The sequence below is a fragment of the Melanostigma gelatinosum genome (assembly GCF_949748355.1).
Source record: "Melanostigma gelatinosum genome assembly, chromosome: 3".
NCBI classification, from domain to species: domain Eukaryota; kingdom Metazoa; phylum Chordata; class Actinopteri; order Perciformes; family Zoarcidae; genus Melanostigma; species Melanostigma gelatinosum.
In genome coordinates this window covers 30468035-30487267 of record NC_136636.1, presented here as the reverse complement: position 1 = coordinate 30487267, position 19233 = coordinate 30468035, and the positions used below count along the sequence as shown (strand labels likewise).

General features: G+C 46.1%; 1 protein-coding gene across 5 annotated transcripts in view; it reads left to right on the top strand.

Annotated features, from left to right (window-relative positions):
* The window catches only part of cadpsa (Ca2+-dependent activator protein for secretion a), a gene marked incomplete at its 5' end in the record, with an annotated part of 257936 nt that overhangs the window by 126592 nt on the left and 112111 nt on the right, over nt 1–19233 (top strand). For all 5 annotated transcript variants that reach the window (XM_079265777.1, XM_079265776.1, XM_079265774.1 and 2 more), the window contains one exon: nt 624–836. In XM_079265777.1, coding sequence (XP_079121903.1) covers nt 624–836 — 213 coding nt within the window. The remainder of the gene's footprint in view (nt 1–623; nt 837–19233) is intronic.

The window sequence follows — 19233 nt, the reverse complement described above, 5'->3', positions numbered from 1 at the left end:
CAGAGAAAGCCGTGACGATGTCGTTAATCCTAACTCACTAGAATGAGCCGTTCATTTATCATTTACAACATCTAGTTTGTGCACCTATACGTAGACTCTGTTTTATTCCAGTCAATGTCTCAATGCTTTGCTTACAAGTCTTTCAACATTCAGGAAAGTACAAACAGTGTCAAAGAAAACAGAGCACATCCAAACCTTCAGCCCCCCCACAGCCTCACCCCACTCAGGTCATGAACATACAAATAATAAATGGTGAGCTGGTAAATGAATACATCAAGAGAAATCGCATTTTCAGATGTATCCAGTTTAGTGAGATGTTATGCCCTTCTCTTTGATTCTTAAATGTGTGGATCTCGGCTCATATTGAGATGAGATATCATTCAGGTGTGGACAGCATGTGAATGCAATCCAGATCATTGATCAAGTAAGGTCTCTGCTCATAAAGCGCTCAGTCAGGTCACAAAGCTGACATCCAAACACAACAGCATTAAAGAGACACGTGAAACTGGCCTGTCATCCAGTTGGGTACTGCTTGTGACTCAAGACTTCCTGTGGCTACAAACAGCAATGTATGATCCTGTTCACACGTACATCATCTTCCTCTTCCTCTGTCCATTCCTCAGGTCTCGACGGCGGCCGGACTTTCTTCAACGCCGTGAAAGAGGGCGACACCGTGATATTCGCCAGCGACGACGAGCAGGACCGGATCCTTTGGGTGCAGGCCATGTACCGAGCCACGGGTCAGTCGCACAAGCCGGTTCCTCCCACCCAGGTCCAGAAGCTCAACTCGAAGGGGGGCACAGCACCGCAGCTCGACGCACCCATATCTCAGTTCTGTAAGTCTTCAACTCTGTGTCCTTCAGGTCTCGCACCACAGTCATCTTTCTCCATGACGTGATGATGTAGCATCTCTTTTAGTTGAACCTTCATTTATAATATTCTTGTATTTTCTACAGCCTCGAGAGAAAATTGTAGCACAACAATCATAAATGTCATAAAATGACATTGATGGATTCAACTCACTGTAGGAAATGAGATATTCTACTGCAGCCACACTTTATGTTCTCACATGACGATCGTTCCTCTTGTACCTCCTGAAGCCTACTTCTATTGTGCTCTTCATTCATATTGTAAAGTATTCATGTTATAGTCTAAATCCAAACATCAGTTTGCTGATACAGCAGTGTTGGGCCGTGCATCGTGTACCTGGGCCTTCAGTGTTGTCCTTCTACAGTTGAACCTCCTAATAACCTCATTATGAGCAACAGCTACGGTTATTATTTGTTTACGTTTGAACAATACTAGTGCATTTGGAAAATACAGAAGCTTAAATTGTGGGAAATATAATGTTTTCGATGGACTTCGCTCAACATTGCAACCCACCACGTAAGAGACACTCTGACCCCGGAAACAAAACATTGTACTCTGGTACAATGTTCTGTACCAGAGTACAGAACATTGCGTGTGTTCTGGGAGGCTATGCTAAACTAGCTTAGCAGGAAAACAACAGCAGCACACACTACAAACTCTCCCCACAGCGTTTAGCTGTTCCTACTGATTCAAACAGGGCTAAAGCAATCACCACACAATCCCCATTTCTCCAGACCATCATGCTTTGTAAAAGAAAACAAAATTACAAAGAGTTCAATGACGCGGTTGTACAGAACATCGGTGCGGTTCAGTTCCAGCCAGAGGTTCTCCTGTGAACGTGTTCGTTGGAGCACTGTAGCTTGTAAGTGTCCTGTCGTGCTATGGTGTCGTGTTGCTGCCTTGGTTAGCCACCTCAGGTTAGCGTAGCATAGCTCCAAACACCAAGACGCTCAGTTGCAAATGAGCATCTTGGCAATGCTTCTCTGACGCTGTCAGCCAGGAATACCGTTGGTACAAATCCTTTTCCTGCTGGGTCAGGGCTGCTAGCTGTGGGGTTGGTCGACACTTTCTTACGATGTCCAGTTTTTCTGGAAATGTCCTTCTTGAGAAATCCGTTTCTCCTCCTTCAGCCATTGAGTGTTAAAAAACAAAGCTACACCAAGCAAAACACTAAATATGTCATGTCAATGTCATAACTTCTTACATATCTTTCAACTTGAACTCTTACTACTGCTACTAAGTTCTGCAAGCTGCTTCAGCTTCACAATGGTGACGCTAGCCCACTGACCAATCACATCGCACGTTAATGCTGACGTACTTGTAGGCCAGCTAGCAGCTCTGACACGTCAAAGAATACGCCCAACATGTCAAACTAAAGATCTGATTGGTTGAACACGATGACAATCAACAATATCGTCCCCATTCACTTAAAGTGCACATGGATGCACTTGTGAGTCTGCAGGCCTCTGGCTCTGTTCTACCTAGAGACACAGAGGTGATCTCTGCTTAAAACAAGCTGCACTGGAAGCAGAGCAACTGAGGAAGACAGGAGCTGTGCAATGAGAACATAAGATAATGGGAAAAATATTTTTATAAATTATAATACATGTAGTGTATTTAAGAACAATTATTATATTATAAAACAGATATAGCTTTGTGATTCTGTTTAGGCCAGCAGAGAGCCTTGCAAGGCCCACCACTGATAGACAGTATATATTGGCTAGTCAGATTCCTGGTCTCTCTTCTTGTGCTACTACTGTAGTTGTCCTTACATCATTTTTTACACATCAGCCAACGATGTTCTTAGTTTGTCCTCTTCCTGGTCATGTTCTACCTGTTTTCAAATGTTACTCTTTCTCTGTGCGCTGCTTCGCTCTTTCTTGTACAGCTCAAAGTGTCAAAGTGTCGGCCGCTTTGCTGTGTGTCTTTATGTTTCTCTGTTTGTTCCTTCTTCATCTTCTTCTTCTAAACCCTGACCCTGCTATCTCCTAGCTGGATTAAATGGTAAGTGCTTTCCTCCCCTTTCTTTCTCTTCCTTCCTCTTGTTGTCATGTGATGACTTTCTGTTTGTGGTTTCTGTGGGAGGACAGAAACACAAGACATACGAACCCTCATGCAGACATGATTTGCTTTGGCTGTGTTTCTGTCTGCCATCTTTACAGCATTCATGTGTCAGGATCAGCCTACAAAGTGCTGCACTTAGGTCAGCGTTAAATCGCTGCAGAGCGATAGCATTCTAACAATACGGGCTGGTCACCTTATCACCTCCATGAGTAAAGAAACCCCCACAAGTCTGCCTCATGTAGGATGAAGGCTTTTTAACAGCGGGGGGGAACAACACAAAAAATGAAAAATACACGGCTGCAAATATTTAACATCAGAACTGTTCATACTGGCAGCAAAAATAACTGTTCTATTCATGGCAAGGGTTTAATCTGTTTTAAAATAGCTTGCTCTGCTAATTATTAAGTGAATCTGAGTAGTCTCTGAGAGAAATGAGAATAATCTAAATTTATAACAAATACATGGATGGAATTTAGGTCTTCTGCCTCACACATACATGAGGATCAGGAAAATAATCTCGGCAGCTGCAATAGCACGAACATTGTTGTATTGAATTGTTCATCAGACTGTTGTGCAACGATGCGTGTCCAACAAACACTGATCTGCAGCCAGGATACTGTTTGTTTGCAAAATGTTTTACGATCTCACGAGGACACGCTGTACGAGGACACGTTGAACGAGGACACGTTGAACGAGGACACGCTGTACGAGGACACGTTGAACGAGGACACGTTGAGCGAGGACACGCTGAGCGAGGACACGCTGTGCGAGGACACGCTGAGCGAGGACACGCTGTGCGAGGACACTTTGAGCGAGGACACGCTGTACGAGGACACGCTGAGCGAGGACACGCTGTGCGAGGACACGCTGAGCGAGGACACGTTGAACGAGGACACGCTGTGCGAGGACACTTTGAGCGAGGACACGCTGTGCGAGGACACGCTGAGCGAGGACACGCTGTGCGAGGACACGCTGAGCGAGGACACGTTGAACGAGGACACGTTGTACGAGGACACGCTGTACGAGGACACGCTGAACGAGGACACGCTGTGCGAGGACACGCTGAGCGAGGACACGCTGTGCGAGGACACTTTGAGCGAGGACACGCTGTGCGAGGACACGCTGAGCGAGGACACGCTGTGCGAGGACACGCTGAGCGAGGACACGTTGAACGAGGACACGTTGTACGAGGACACGCTGTACGAGGACACGCTGAACGAGGACACGCTGTGCGAGGACACGCTGTGCGAGGACACGCTGAGAGAGGACACGCTGGGCGAGGACACGCTGAGCGAGGACACGCTGAGCGAGGACACGCTGAGCGAGGACACGCTGTGCGAGGACACGCTGAGAGAGGACACGCTGAGCGAGGACACGCTGTGCGAGGACACGCTGTGCGAGGACACGCTGAGCGAGGACACGCTGAGCGAGGACACGCTGTGCGAGGACACGCTGTGCGAGGACACGCTGAGCGAGGACACGCTGAGCGAGGACACGCTGAGCGAGGACACGCTGAGCGAGGACACGCTGTGCGAGGACACTTTGAGCGAGGACACGCTGTGCGAGGACACGCTGTGCGAGGACACGCTGAGCGAGGACACGCTGTGCGAGGACACTTTGAGCGAGGACACGCTGTGCGAGGACACGCTGAGCGAGGACACGTTGAACGAGGACACGTTGTACGAGGACACGCTGTACGAGGACACGCTGAACGAGGACACGCTGTACGAGGACACGCTGTACGAGGACACGCTGTGCGAGGACACGCTGTGCGAGGACACGCTGTGCGAGGACACGCTGAGCGAGGACACGCTGTGCGAGGACACGCTGAGCGAGGACACGCTGTGCGAGGACACGCTGAGCGAGGACACGCTGTACGAGGACACGCTGTGCGAGGACACGCTGAGAGAGGACACGCTGAACGAGGACACGCTGTACGAGGACACGCTGAACGAGGACACGCTGTACGAGGACACGCTGTGCGAGGACACGCTGTGCGAGGACACGCTGTGCGAGGACACGCTGAGCGAGGACACGCTGTGCGAGGACACGCTGTGCGAGGACACGCTGAGCGAGGACACGCTGTGCGAGGACACGTTGAGCGAGGATACGCTGTGCGAGGATACGTTGAGCGAGGACACGCTGAGCGAGGACACGTTGAGCGAGGACACGCTGTGCGAGGACACGTTGAGCGAGGACACGCTGAGCGAGGACACGCTGAGCGAGGACACGGTGTGCGAGGACACGTTGAGCGAGGACACGCTGTGCGAGGACACGTTGAGCGAGGACACGCTGAGCGAGGACACGCTGTACGAGGACACGCTGTGCGAGGACACGCTGAGCGAGGACACGCTGTGCGAGGACACGTTGAGCGAGGACACGCTGTGCGAGGACACGCTGTGCGAGGACACGTTGAGCGAGGACACGCTGTACGAGGACACGCTGTGCGAGGACACGCTGAGCGAGGCCACGCTGAGCGAGGACACGCTGTACGAGGACACGCTGTGCGAGGACACGCTGAGCGAGGACACGCTGTGCGAGGACACGTTGAGCGAGGACACGCTGTGCGAGGACACGCTGTGCGAGGACACGTTGAGCGAGGACACGTTGTACGAGGACACGTTGAACGAGGACACGTTGAACGAGGGCACGTTGAGCGAGGACACGTTGTACGAGGACACGTTGAACGAGGACATGTTGTACGAGGACACGCTGAACGTTGCGTCCCTGCGACGACCAAAGCTGATGCCATAGGGAACGTAGAGCGTCACAGTTTGAAGCGTAGGGCCACTGACCACTGACTATGTGTTGGCTGGAAGGCTTGTATACACCTGTATATCAATTACCAGAACAATTCAACTTTTACGTAAACTTCTGTGTATTGTATCAAACAAGATGCAAAATACAGCATAACTGAGTTAAGGAGAAATGGGCCAGAACAACACACCGAATGAATAAAGAACGGCTTCCTGCGTGGATTTCTGTCGGTGGATTCACTGAGTGAGCTGTTTCTGACACAACCGCTGGAGTCCCACTGAGTCCCAGCGGCGGGTAATTACCAAGTTAAAAGTGCCAGCCAATGAATTATACAGTGTGGTTGCTGCACAATTAAACCAGGCAGCAATGTTACCAAATAACTACTTGTCAGTTCACACCTGGATCTACGCAATGAATAATATAACAATATGTCACCCCCCCCGCCTCTAATCAAAGTAGACTACATTCAAACATTGTGACTACAAAGACTAAGTAAGACTTTTGTTTTCCAGCTGCTGTGAGGTAGAACTGATCTTCACAGTGTATGCTGTTATGCTGTTTCTTGTAATGACTGCTGCTTTAATGTGTTGACATATTTTAGTACCGTAAAACAAGCTTATAATTCGTCAAATTATAAAGTTTGAGAGGCTTTTGTTCTGTAAGGTTTCAAATCCTTTACTCATATCGTTCTATGAACAAACATGCACATGAAGCCATATGAATACTAATTATAAGAAATCCTGATTCTCCTTTTATTCATATGTACAGTGTGAAATGTCTTTAGTCCACAACTCTGTCTACAGATTACATATTCATTTGCACTCGTTGATACATTTTGGAGTTGCTGTCAAGAAGCCTTCGTTCCTTTTATTTCATCACAACAATGAAATGCTTACAGTTAACTTAATCTGTAAAACATTGACTGGCAACTTCTTTTATTAGATGTTCTGCAGCCTCTGCGTCTGGCAATGAATGCATGATTATGGTGTTCATGGATTGTTTAGGCTTCCCAAGTGTCTTCTCAAAAGATAAACATGCTAGCCCGGTTCAACATTAAAGAAACTAGATGCTAACACTTTACTATTACTTATTCTGTTGTTTCCGACAGTAAAATACATTTAAAGTACCACTCATTTAAAATATCTTGACCATAGATAGATAAAGCAAATTAGTCTACACAGTAATTAGTAATAAATATATATGCAATTCATTTTTGTATAGCCCAAAATCACAAATTGCAAATTTGCCTCAGAGGGCTTTACAATATATACACATTTGACATCCTCTTGTCCCGGGACCCTCACTTCGGAACAGGAAAAACTCCCCAAAAAACCCCTTTGACGGGGAGGAAAGAGGAAGAAACCTGTGGGAGAGCAACAGAGGAGGGATCCCTCTCCCAGGATGGACAGAAGTGCAATGATGTCATGTGAACAGGATAGTGAATGACAACACATTCAATGTAATTACAGCACATTCAATGTATGACACAACCACGACAGGAGGCAAGACCAGGTCCAGGTTTAACCCGGATACACAGGAACCGGTGAGGCGAGAAAGCACAGAGACTCTGGTGAAGAAGCAGGTCAATAATGTGCATTAATGGTGTCGGTAATATGAAATAGTAATGTGAGTAATAATAAAAGTGATATTAGCAGTTGGAGTCAGCAGGGCCATGGTAGGAGGAAGGACCAGGGTCCATGGAACGTCTGAGGAGAGAAAGCACAAGGACTCTCAACCGGGAAGCTCAACTGAGGCCGGGACAGATAGCCCCCGGAGTCGGGAGGGAAACTCGACTGCACTCAATACTGAAGGAATAGAAAACAAACGGATAACGATCTTCACTGAATCGGTCTTCAGACTTACGTGACCAGACTGGTAACCAGACGGACTGACGACGCGCCGGTGAAACGCCGAGGTATTTAAGCCAGCCAGCGGCGAACACTGGAATGAGCCACAGCTGAGCCTCAGGAGAGAGGTGTGAAGTGGGCGGAACACGGGGTGGTAACTGTAGGCTGACACAAAAAATAAAACATAAGCACATGGCCCACAATAACAAAACAGACAGGGGGGAAAACAGAGGAGCACACACTAGGAGCAGACAGGGATCCTAACAGTACCCCCCTCAACGGGAGCCTCTTGGAGAACTGCCTGGTTTATAGTCCGCGGGATGCCGAGGTGACCAGAGTGACGGGATTCGTGGGCCCACCGCAGGACTTGGGAGCGGACAGACGGCGGAACAAACAGACAATTCGGAGGGCCCGGGTGGGGTGTGCTGGACCACCCTGTTAGATCCTGGGGTACTTCTGGCCCGATACGGGGCTACTTACTGACTCAGCTCTCTATTAAAAGATTGTCGAGCTGGTGTTCTTGTGAGGGAACTCGCCTGGCTCTGCTAACTGCCGTTACTCCCGACGTCTACCCTGCTTCCTCCGGTCTGAGTGCACTCGGTCGAGGGGCCACCCTGACCCCGGGCGCTCCTACCAGTCGCGTCGGTTATGGCAGCTTCCCTCTTCTGGATCCGTGCTCTTGGTAAATGCCAGGTTAGGTTTTAACGGCTAGGATTACTTCTAAAACCGTAAGGGATTGTTAAGTGGATTCGGTCTCTAGGATAACCTTACAGAACTCAGTTGTTAGACATACAATGTATTTAACTTTTTACTGCCACGAGGAACTTTTACTACTTGAGCAAATAAATGCACTTGAGAATTTTACTTTAAATGCAGATTAGATATTTATTGCAGGTTATATTTAGTTAGTTAGCAAGGGTTAAGCTACAGCTCAAATAAAATGTTACTACACTTGATTCGTTACTCTAATTTTCTTCTTAGATTATACTCATTGGTTCTAGATGCCGAGACGGCTCGGTTGGAGCTGGATTTCCAAAGGTGCGATGAAAAGGTTCTTTTGGAGTTGTTAGGAGCGAAGGTCTGGCCAGACCCTCGGATTCCTCCTGCTCTCGCAGTGGAGTTCGGCCAACAGTCCTCAAGGCTCAGTACAAAGTCTTTCTAGGGCTGCTGTGTTCCTCCGTTGTCCAGTTGTTAAAGTCGAGCAGTGGAGAGAGGAAAATCTCCGTCTTTCAATTCTTTGCCCATGAATAGCGGTCTTCTTTCCGTGAACCGAGACGAAGTCCTCGAATACTTCAGTTGCGATCGTCCGTATCTTCTTCTCAGAGCGTCTGGACGGCTCGTGTAGAAATCCCGTCTTGCTGTTTGCAAGTTACTTCTTTTATAACACTTTTGGGCTGCCTCTCCCATCTCTCCCCCCTCTTCCTCAACACGGCCTCCCTCAGCCCATGATTAACATGACATCATTGATTTGGTGCAAGTGCTTCGAAAAATACCTACATTTTGTGTGTGTGTGCATGACCAAATCACCCCAACTTCCCTGTCTGGGCGCTTACTTAATCAAGCTCTGCGTGTGTCTGGGTGTTCAACATATGTTGCACTTCCCCTTTTCCTACACTCACCCATTTCTAACACAGATTAGTTATCATAATCACAGTTACAGTTATTATAATCAGTTACAGTTGTTAATCGCTTTATTCAGCACGCGCTTGCTTTTAAAACACTTATTTGATTTTTCTCTCCTCTCTGCAGCCGTTATTTTCTTAAGGCCTGCACTCAGCTCACTTCCTCTTTCTCCGTACTTTCTACACCCAGACTGCACTATACTCAGATACACATATTATTATTATTATCAGGTTTACATTTGTTAAATCACTCTATGTATTAAACATTCGTTATGTAACGATCATACACTTTATCTTTTGATTACACTTTAACTATTGATTTCTGAGTATATGCTTTATGCTTTTTATATCCTGACCTTCCCCTGAACGTGTATGCATGTATCCAAGGCGGCTTTCTCTGTGAGCTCAACTCTTCTCGACAACCCTCTCGATCTCCCAGGTGACATCACCGAGCACGTACGAGGCAGGCAGGATGGTGTCGGGAGTAGAGTCTCCCTCTTCCGGAGCAAACTGACGGGAGAGTGCGTCCGGCTTGGTGTTCTTGTGACCCGGCCGATAGGTGATGGTGAAATTGAAACGGGCGAAGAACAAAGCCCAGCGGGCCTAGCGAGAATTGAGGCATCTCCGAGGCGAACCGCTCCTTGAGAGCACAAAAAGCCTTGTCGGCCTCTGGGGTCCATGAAAACAACACCTTGGAGGAGGTGAGTCGTGTCAGCGGTTCTGCCGTTCGGCTGTAGTCCCAGATGAACTGTCGGTAGAAATTAGCGAACCCCAGAAACTTAACCTTCTCTGGGTCCTTTCTCACCTGACCCTCCTCAATGAAGATGCCCAGGAACTGCACAGAGGTAACGTGGAATTCGCACTTCTCAGCCTGAATGAAGAGCTGATTCTCCAACAGTCGTTGCAGAACCTGGTGGACATGGTTAGTGTGCTCCTGGGGATTCGGGGAGAAGATGAGAATGTCGTCAATATACACAAACATGAAACGGTTGAGGAAGTCGCGGAGGACGTCATTAACCAGTGCTTGAAAAATGGCAGGGGCATTAGTTAATCCAAATGGCATCACCAGGTATTCAAAGTGTCCCAAGGGTGTGTTAAAGGCCGTCTTCCATTCGTCTCCCTCGTGAATTCGGACCAGATGATATGCGTTGCGGAGGTCCAGCTTGGTGAATATCTTAGCTCCAGCTAAGGATTCGAAAACAGAAGAGATGAGCGGTAATGTATATTTATTCTTGATAGTAATTTGATTCAAACCTCTGTAATCGATGCAAGGACGGAGGCTCTTGTCCTTCTTGGAGACGAAGAAGAAACCCGCTCCCACAGGTGAAGATGAGGGACGTATGATTCCTGCAGCGACAGACTCCGTTATATACTTCTCCATAGATTCGCGTTCTGGCCGGGAGAGATTATATAGCCGACTCGTGGGAAGTGGGGCGCCCGGGAGCAGGTCAATAGCACAGTCGTAGGGGCGATGAGGGGGGAGTGAAAGGGCCTGCTCCTTGCTGAATGCCTCTCCTAAATCCATATATTCCCGGGGCACGGTGGAGAGGCTAGGATCGGTGTCAGGTCTGCTGGAGGGAAGAGCTTGCCGGGGGACCGCAGATCTGAGGCAGCGAGAGTGACAGGCGGAGCTCCAGCCGGTGATTCTACCCCCAGCCCAATCGATCTGTGGATTATGATCCTTAAGCCAGGGAAGTCCCAGGACCAGGGGTGTCTGAGGTGTAGGAAACACGTAGAACCGGGTCTTCTGGCTGTGATTACCGGACACGAGCAGGGAAATTGGCTGAGTCTGGTGTGTTATCTCTGCCAGTGAACTGCCATCCAGTGCGCTCACCAGCTGAGCGCGCTCTAATGCCTCCACTGGAATCCCTTGACTCTTAACAAATGCAGTGTCCAAAAAGTTCTGTTCAGCCCCTGAATCAATGAGCGCCGACAGGTGCACAGGCCCAGATGATGAACTCAGGGTGGCAGGAAACAGTGAACGAGGCTTGGAATTGGGAATTATCCTTGAATCGCTCGCCAGCATCCCCACTCTTACTGGCAAGCTCTCTCTTTTTGTGATGGTCGATGGGAGTAAAGCCATCTAAACATATATCAGGGTTTACAGCTGTTTCTAAGGTTACTCTATTTGAGGAAAGATCGGTACTAGTCGAGGGCAGTACATGTTGTACAAGTTCAAGTTCATGAAGTCATTGGTACTGAGCTCTACAGGAACACTCTGTCAGCCTGGCTACAGTGCTGAAGAGAAACCTGGGCTTGTTCTTATTTCTCTCTATTAACGATGAGTAATAAGCTGCTCTGGCATTACGGAGGGCCTTCTTATATGTCTTAAGACTGTCTCACCAGACTAACCGAGATTCTTCCAAGTTATTGGAACACCATGTCCTTTCAAGTTTTCGCGATGTTTGCTTCAATTTGTGGGTTTGAGGGTTATACCATGGAGCGAACCGCCTTTGTTTTACTAACTTCTTTTTTAGAGGAGCAATAGAGTCTAGTGTCCTTCTCAGTGAGCTTGTAGCACTATCGACAAGAGGATCAATCTGGGACGGACTAAAGTTAGCACAGGAGTCCTCTGTTATATTGAAGCATGGTATTGAGTTAAATACAGACGTTATCGCTTCTTTAAATTGAGCTACGGCACCATTAGATAGACATCTAGTGTAGTAACTCTTGCTCTCTCGCTCTCCCTTTCTCCCTCTCTCCCTCTCCCTCTCTCTCTCTCTCTTCAACAATGTCCACAAATGCTTTATGATTATTACAATACGATTACCTTAAGGCAACATCACTTGGTTTAGGCCTAAACCAAGTATAACCTAAACCAAGTGATGTTGCCTTAAGGTAATCGTATCGTAAGACTTCAGTCTTCCCCTATAGGGGAAGACTGAAGTCAGTATAAAAACTGAAAACACCAATGCTCTACTGCCCTTCAAGGTGTTATCAGTGGTTATCAGCCTCATAGATTTTGGTTAGAGGTGGCCTGCTACACCTACTAGTAGTTTCGGATGGTTGATCACCAATACGAGAAAAGAAGACAACACCTACCTTGGTAGTACTGATTATGACGGGGCCAAGGAGGAAGTCAGGTGACGTAGTATAAAGAGCGATGTAAACCGCATAGGGAGGAGGTCGGGGTGAATGGATGGGTCAAACAAACAGGACTTTCACTCAGGAGACAGCTGTCAAACGGAATACAGTTGTATTGAGTTTGACAACTTCATCACTGAGAATTAAGAAGTGTATCTTGATGATCAGGTGTGCATTGGTGTGGCTTGGAGGGTTTAGGTGTTGGGGCATCAATGAGGATCTTGGCAAGAGTAATGACAGAAAGATCTAGATGTATTTCATCATCAGTCCACAAAAAAAGCAAGCCAAGTGATAAATAGCCCCAAATGGTTTTGACCATCCAACCCAGGACCAGCAGCGTTCGTCTCCTCTGGATCTATAAATGAATAGCAGCTATCAATCATTGTCAAGGCCGTCCTTCCCCAGCCCAGATGGACGAGGGTGGCTAGTGTCACTGCATGTTACTGTCCAGCCCTGCCGCCTCCCCTCCCGCTCACTCACATCAAACAGACCTGACAGGCCACCAGCTACAGACCAAGGGGGCACCACAATGTCACCTTTTTAGATATTTGGGGGAGGGAGGGTGGGTGGGCGGGTGGGGGGGGTTAGGACTTGTTGAGGGGACACAATCAGCTCCCAGCATCCCGCTCTTTGTTTTGGTTGTTGATTGACAGCTGGGGAGCCTTCGCTGGGCAGTGAAGAGGACTTTGGCTGACAAATCTCTTGATCGCTGTGGAGCTCCGTACAACCTTCATTCACATGTGTCCCAGGTTTGTCCTGAGTGATGGGACAGTCCACACTCCACTGTCTACTCAAGATCAAAGCTGAATTGAATCTATGATGAGCTGTGCAGTTATTGAAAGATATCTTGTGGCGTGTGTTATTCTATTGCTGTGTGGGCCAGAATGGATTATACCGCTTATAATATACTTGTACTTATCATAAAGGCATTGTTTGTTTATAGTTTAGGAAACACACTCTTTCTGCTGTGTCCTCGATCCCTTTCTGATCCACTCACCCACTGCTCCCTTCATGAGTCAAAATGTGTTCCTAAAAACGTTATCATTTTCCATTTAAACAATGCTTACTACCTGGTTTAAAATCATAAATAGCTCACAAACCAATCTGTGCTGGTGCCGGATAGCAAGCAGTACTGGTTGGTGTTGGGGTGTCAGAATGTCTATAATGTGCTGTGTGCCCTGGACCTGAACTAGAACACAACAGTGGCACAAAGACAAATCAGTGGGGTTCCAGTTGTATGAATGCATTGTACCTGAATCTTTTAAAGAGTCGAATCTATTAGTATACTAGCGGTCCGATTTCAGGTAATGCAATTTTAGTGACCATGGAGCAGAGTCATTTGTAGTGTAAGGTTACCATTCTATGACAAACAAAGGACCTTGTCTTTAGTCAGCATCTACTCCAACACTCTGAGCTTCAGGGCTGTAAAGCATGAAGGTTCCACATTGGCTTGGCATTTTAACACATCATTATATAAGGTTTGCAAACGTATTGACATGTAAATCCCAAATCCAAGAAAGTGTAAACAGAGCAGGTGCCCCCCCCCCCCCCCTATGTACCCCACCAGTCTGTAGGTTTGTATGGATTCACAGCCCCCAGCACCCCCAATCCCTACAGCACCTTGGTCTAAGTATAGCACACCACCACCAGGAAAGCAAGTGAAAATCACTTGTCAAATTTGATTTAATCCTCCTATTTTGCAGATTGAGATTAGTGTGGGGCCATACAACATCCTCTGCTCATTTGGAGATGTTCAGGACAGCGATTAATTAGTGGCCCCACCAGGGGGCCGGGGCCACCGACACTGCAGTGAAGTGGCATTAGAAATGGGGAGCGTGTTGGATTGTATTAGGGTAACACAGCTCTGGACCTTGGTTACTCTTGATCTGCCGAGCTGAGGTGTGTGGGTTAACATGTAACTGGCCCATTAGCGATCAATGCAGCATTCTGTTTCATAAGGCAGTGGACTGATCCAAAGCGCAGAGTAGCGGCAGCATTAGCCTTGTAAAGGCTGTCCATTAGGCTGTATAGCAACTCCAAATTCTGAAGGCTTCTCTTCTATTGGCTAATACAATTACAGGCACAATACCTTTAATGAGTCCACTCGGGGAAGTAACTCGGTTAACCTCTCACTGCTGCCCATGTAAACCAGTTGGGCTGTGCACACACACCGTGTGGCAGTGCAGTGTTTCAGCTACTCTCAATCTGGCAACAATACACACTATCGCTTTCTTTAATTGTTTTTAAATCTCCTTTTCTTTTGCCTTATCTTTTGATGCTTTTAATGGTTTTATGTGAAGCACTTTGAATTACCTTGTTGTTGAAATGTGCTATACAAATAAACTTGCCTTGCCTTGCCTATCTAACCATTAATATGACAAATTATATATCGTATAAGATTTGATGAGTGATAGCATATTTGATTTTCCTCCCCCTCTCTGCACTTTTCCTGGCATTTTGATTATCACTGATTTTCCTCTCATGATCGAATTTCATAATCTTTTTATTAGATATTGCCTATGTTATGTTATGTTATGTTTATTTTATTTGATATGGACATCACAGTAGCATTAGAATTGTGACATACATTTATGCACAAAGCCCAGATGCACTGTGTTAAGTGTTTGTCGTGAAATGCTAATTTACAACACCTGTCCACGTGAGGCTTTTTTAAAGAAGTTAAAATAGAAAATAAAGAAGTTAAAATAGAAAATAAAATAAAAAATATATCCACAAATACATACACAGATACATACAGATACATACATAAAGTGCAAGTGTGTTTACAGGAGTGTTATGTGTGAGAACAATGTTGTTTCTCTTTTAGCCATGATTTAATACCTCTATTAAAAACATTAAAATTTTGTTGCATTTTCAACTCAGTTGGTCGACAGTTCCATAGTTTTGCTCCTTTAACAGAGAAGAGGTTTTGCGCAATGCAATGCGACAGTTCCCGTTTGCTGAGGCGTGTGTTCACTCTGCTGCTGTCGTGTAACAAATTCATTAAGCAGGGAAGGAGCATGACCATGTAGGCATTTAAAAACAAGCTTTAGGTTGGAATAGCTTATAAAGCTTTGAAAGCTGAACATATTGTGTTTCTCTAAGATCTGACAATGGTGCCACCTCATTGGTTTTTTGTCCATCATTTTTAATGTCTGGTTATACAGTGATATGATGGGTTGTATGGTTGATTGTGAGGCTTGTGATCAGGTGGTGATGCAGTATGATAGGTGTGAGGATATCATGGCGTGCATGTAGAGCTGAGCTGTACTGAATGGCAGATATTTTCTGATGAATCTGAAGCAGTTGAGATTTGACTTAACCTTTTTGCTGATATTACACACTTGTTTATCAAATCTTAGATGAGAGTCTAAGATGATTCCTAAGTACTTCACATTGTCAACCTCACTGATGACCTCATTCTTTATTTCTACCATAAAACTTGCATTTTCGTGTCGTTTACGTATTGAAAAACAAATTGAAACTGTTTTTTTACATTCAGTGTTAAGTGAGAGGACTCAAGCCATTGCGATACAGAATGTAATGATTCAGTGAGCTGGTCAGTGGCCTTGCTAGATGTTCTGGCAGATGTATAAATAACTGTATCATCAGCATACATCTGGCAGCCAACTCCAGGACAGCTCTCCAGGTAGGTCGTTGATATACATGCTAAATAGCACAGGACCTAGAACTGACCCCTGGGGTATCCCGATGCTATTGGCACGGATGGTGGACTTTTCCCCATTGACTCTCACACATTGTACTCTTCCCCTGAGGTATGAGTCAAACCATTGTGAGGCATGATCAGAAAATTGGAATTTGTGAAGTTTGGACATCAGCACACTGTGGTTAACAATATCAAAATCATTTTTTAAGTCTAAGAAAACTGCTCCCACAGCATGACCTTTATCCAAAAGTCCTTTTATTTTCTCAATTAGATGACAGTTTGCTCGTCTCAGTTGAATGTTTGGGTCTGAATCCAAATTGTTGTTGATACAGTAACTGATTTGTCTCTAGATGTATTTTGAGTTGCTCTGCTACAATTTTTTCCAGTATCTTGGAGACAACTGGGAGGATGGCGATGGGTCTGTAATTGCATGTCAAGTCTTGCTCACCAGATTTAAAGATTGGACTGATAACAGCTGTTTTCCAGGTCTCTGGGAAGGTTCTTGTTTTAATTGACAGGTTCACAAGGTGTGTTATTGGCTCAAGTAGTTGGGTTCTGTAGTTCTTTATCATTGCAAAATCAAAATTATTGATGTCCTTGGCCTTTGAGTTACTGAAGTGAAAAGCTTACTTTTTCAAGGTCCTAGTGTCACTGCTGCTTGTGATTGTGCTTTTTAATTATGTAAGCTACTCATTTTGTACATTTTAAAGTTTAATGCATCAAAATGATGAGGCTAGATCTATAAAGAACTTTGTGCTCTTGTAAACAATTCTGTGTACATTTTTTTGCAGCGGTGGAATGTCACTCATTACTTTTAGGCTACTCAAGTACTGTACTTAAGTACAATTCTGAGGTACTTGTACATGAGAGAGTGCAGCGAGGAAGGTCCATGGTCCCTGGAAGTTGTAAATTCTGAGTGACAGGTGTAAGCTGACATGGCTAGAGCTGTGAGCCGGACGCTTTGCTGTGCTGCGGAGAGACAAGTGTACAACTATTTCCAGTTCGTTATGAGACAGTGGCAAGACAAAATAGACTTTGGCGGGCCGCCACAGTCCAGGTAATTCATGGAAAACAATTAGCTTTTATGGTCATGAGTCCACCCATGCAGCTGGCAGCTGGCCTCAGAAAACCTCACAAATACCACACATATTACGGTAATCAGCGTTGCATGTGTCTGACCTAAATACAAAAAAGCAAGAAGAAATTATACATTTAAATTATTGTTTTAGAGGTTTTAAAGTGTTTTGTTTGTAATATGTCATAAGCATCATTTAGTATCACTCCTGTTGGGGTTCTGGCGCCACCTCCTGGCTGGTTGAGTCCCTCACATGGGCCTCCCCTCCTCACAAATGACCTAGGGTCTGATCCTTGCCCCCTTGAGATGACTACACCTCCACCTACGGTCCACCGCGGTGGTGGACCTTTAATTTGGCTGACAAGCCGTCTCCCGCTGTGCGCAGAGACCCCCTTATAAGCGGCAACGCAGCCCAAAATCGGTCTCTTCGCTCTGGACTTCCGTCTGGTCTCTAAGAAGAATCACCAGAGGACCTGATCGACCTCAACCCCCACTCATCTCAGCACGCACGTGCCATTTCGCTGGTCGAAAACTGACCACGTCGTTTCTGAGTTAAGGCCTCGGCCCGCGAGAAGCATCCTTCCTCCCGCGAGCCGCTCCCCCCCTTTCGTGTACACGCTACGGTACTAGGGAGACCAAACAATCTTCCTTCACCGACCATTACCGGGAGATACGAACCGACACGTGTCTCAGCCGACGTTGGAAACCACAGGCCCTCCTCTCTGCAGCGAGCCGGGCCGAAACAGCAGCCGCTCACCAGCGACGCAGAAACAGCAGCAGCCTCACGCTTTTCTTTTTCCTCCTGAAGGAGGAAAAACCATTCATCGACAACACTCTACAACGTTGCCACGAAGCATCTCATAGTAAGAGTTACGGTGTCTGGGCGTAGTTTAGCTTAAATTAACTTAAATTTAATTCAGGCCATTCATTTATATGTTATTATTCCCGTGTTTTTGTCATGTTAAAGTCATTGTTTTCGTTTTGCTGAGAGATTGCGCAATCGTCGACGGAGCTCCGAGGCCCGTCGTACTGTGCGTTTCCTGTTTGACTGTTTGCTTTTGGGATTATTTGATTTCATTTTTGTTCTTGCTCTATTTCCTTGAATCGATTATGTGAGTGAAGTGTGGAAACGCGACTATCGGGCATAAGTGTCGTCAGTTCGCGAAGCGACAACGGCAACTTGTGTGAGTTACGATCGGCGATCCTCATTTTCACTACAACGCGACATCGCACACAGAAACTCTGATTCCTCTCTCTGCCCTTTTATTCCTCTTGTTTTCCGTAACTTGCACACACATAGAGCTCCGGATTGTGGGTGAAACTTTCCCCTATTGTTCTAACACACGTGTGCGCCGACACACGCAACCACATATAGCTGACCCCCCCCCTCCGCCATTTGGTCTAAGTCACTCGACTCCGCCATCTGGTAGTAGGTTTTAGCTGTAGCTCTTTAAGGACCCTCCCTGTTTGTCTGCGTCACTCGACGCCGCCATCTTTGTAGTCTTTAGCTATAGCTTTAAGACCCACCTTCCTTTTCACACACAGACCCACACACACACACATACTTGTATTACATACATCATCACCCATTTTATTCATTTGTTTAGATATTAGGCACATAAAATTGTATGATAGCGTTGTTGGTTGTGATGTTAATTGATCTGATCACTTATTATTTCGATTTAATAAATTCTGTTATATTTTAAAGAGCAGTCGTTTGTGATTACTTGTGCATATTTGTGTAATAAGATCTGTATGTAGTAGCCCGTGTACGAACATAACCCTTCACTGTCACTTCGAATGTGTAGTCGCACCCGACTATTGACATTACGAGTGGCCACTAATTATGAGACTTAGTTTATCGTTTGGTTATTAGTCCCTGTTTACAGGGTGGTGCCCCGTTGTTATTAATAATCATTAATAATTGTTACTTACATTAATAATTCTATTGATGTCAAGAATTCAGTTTCTTAAATGCTGATAACCCAAACACGCCCCTCTACGTTCCCAACACTCCTGAGACTTTAACAAACATAGAAACATGACGTAGATAGGTTTTCAGTATTCAAGGTGTATATTTAAATATCATCTCTTACACACATGAAGATAAAGTTGTGAACACCGGCTGAATATCTGTGATCAGAATCATTATAACTGTGTTATAACTGCTGCTGTGTAACGGGAATACTGCTGCTAACAACAACCTGATGTGTTTAAAGTGTTTACACCAAATGTTATTGACCTTTT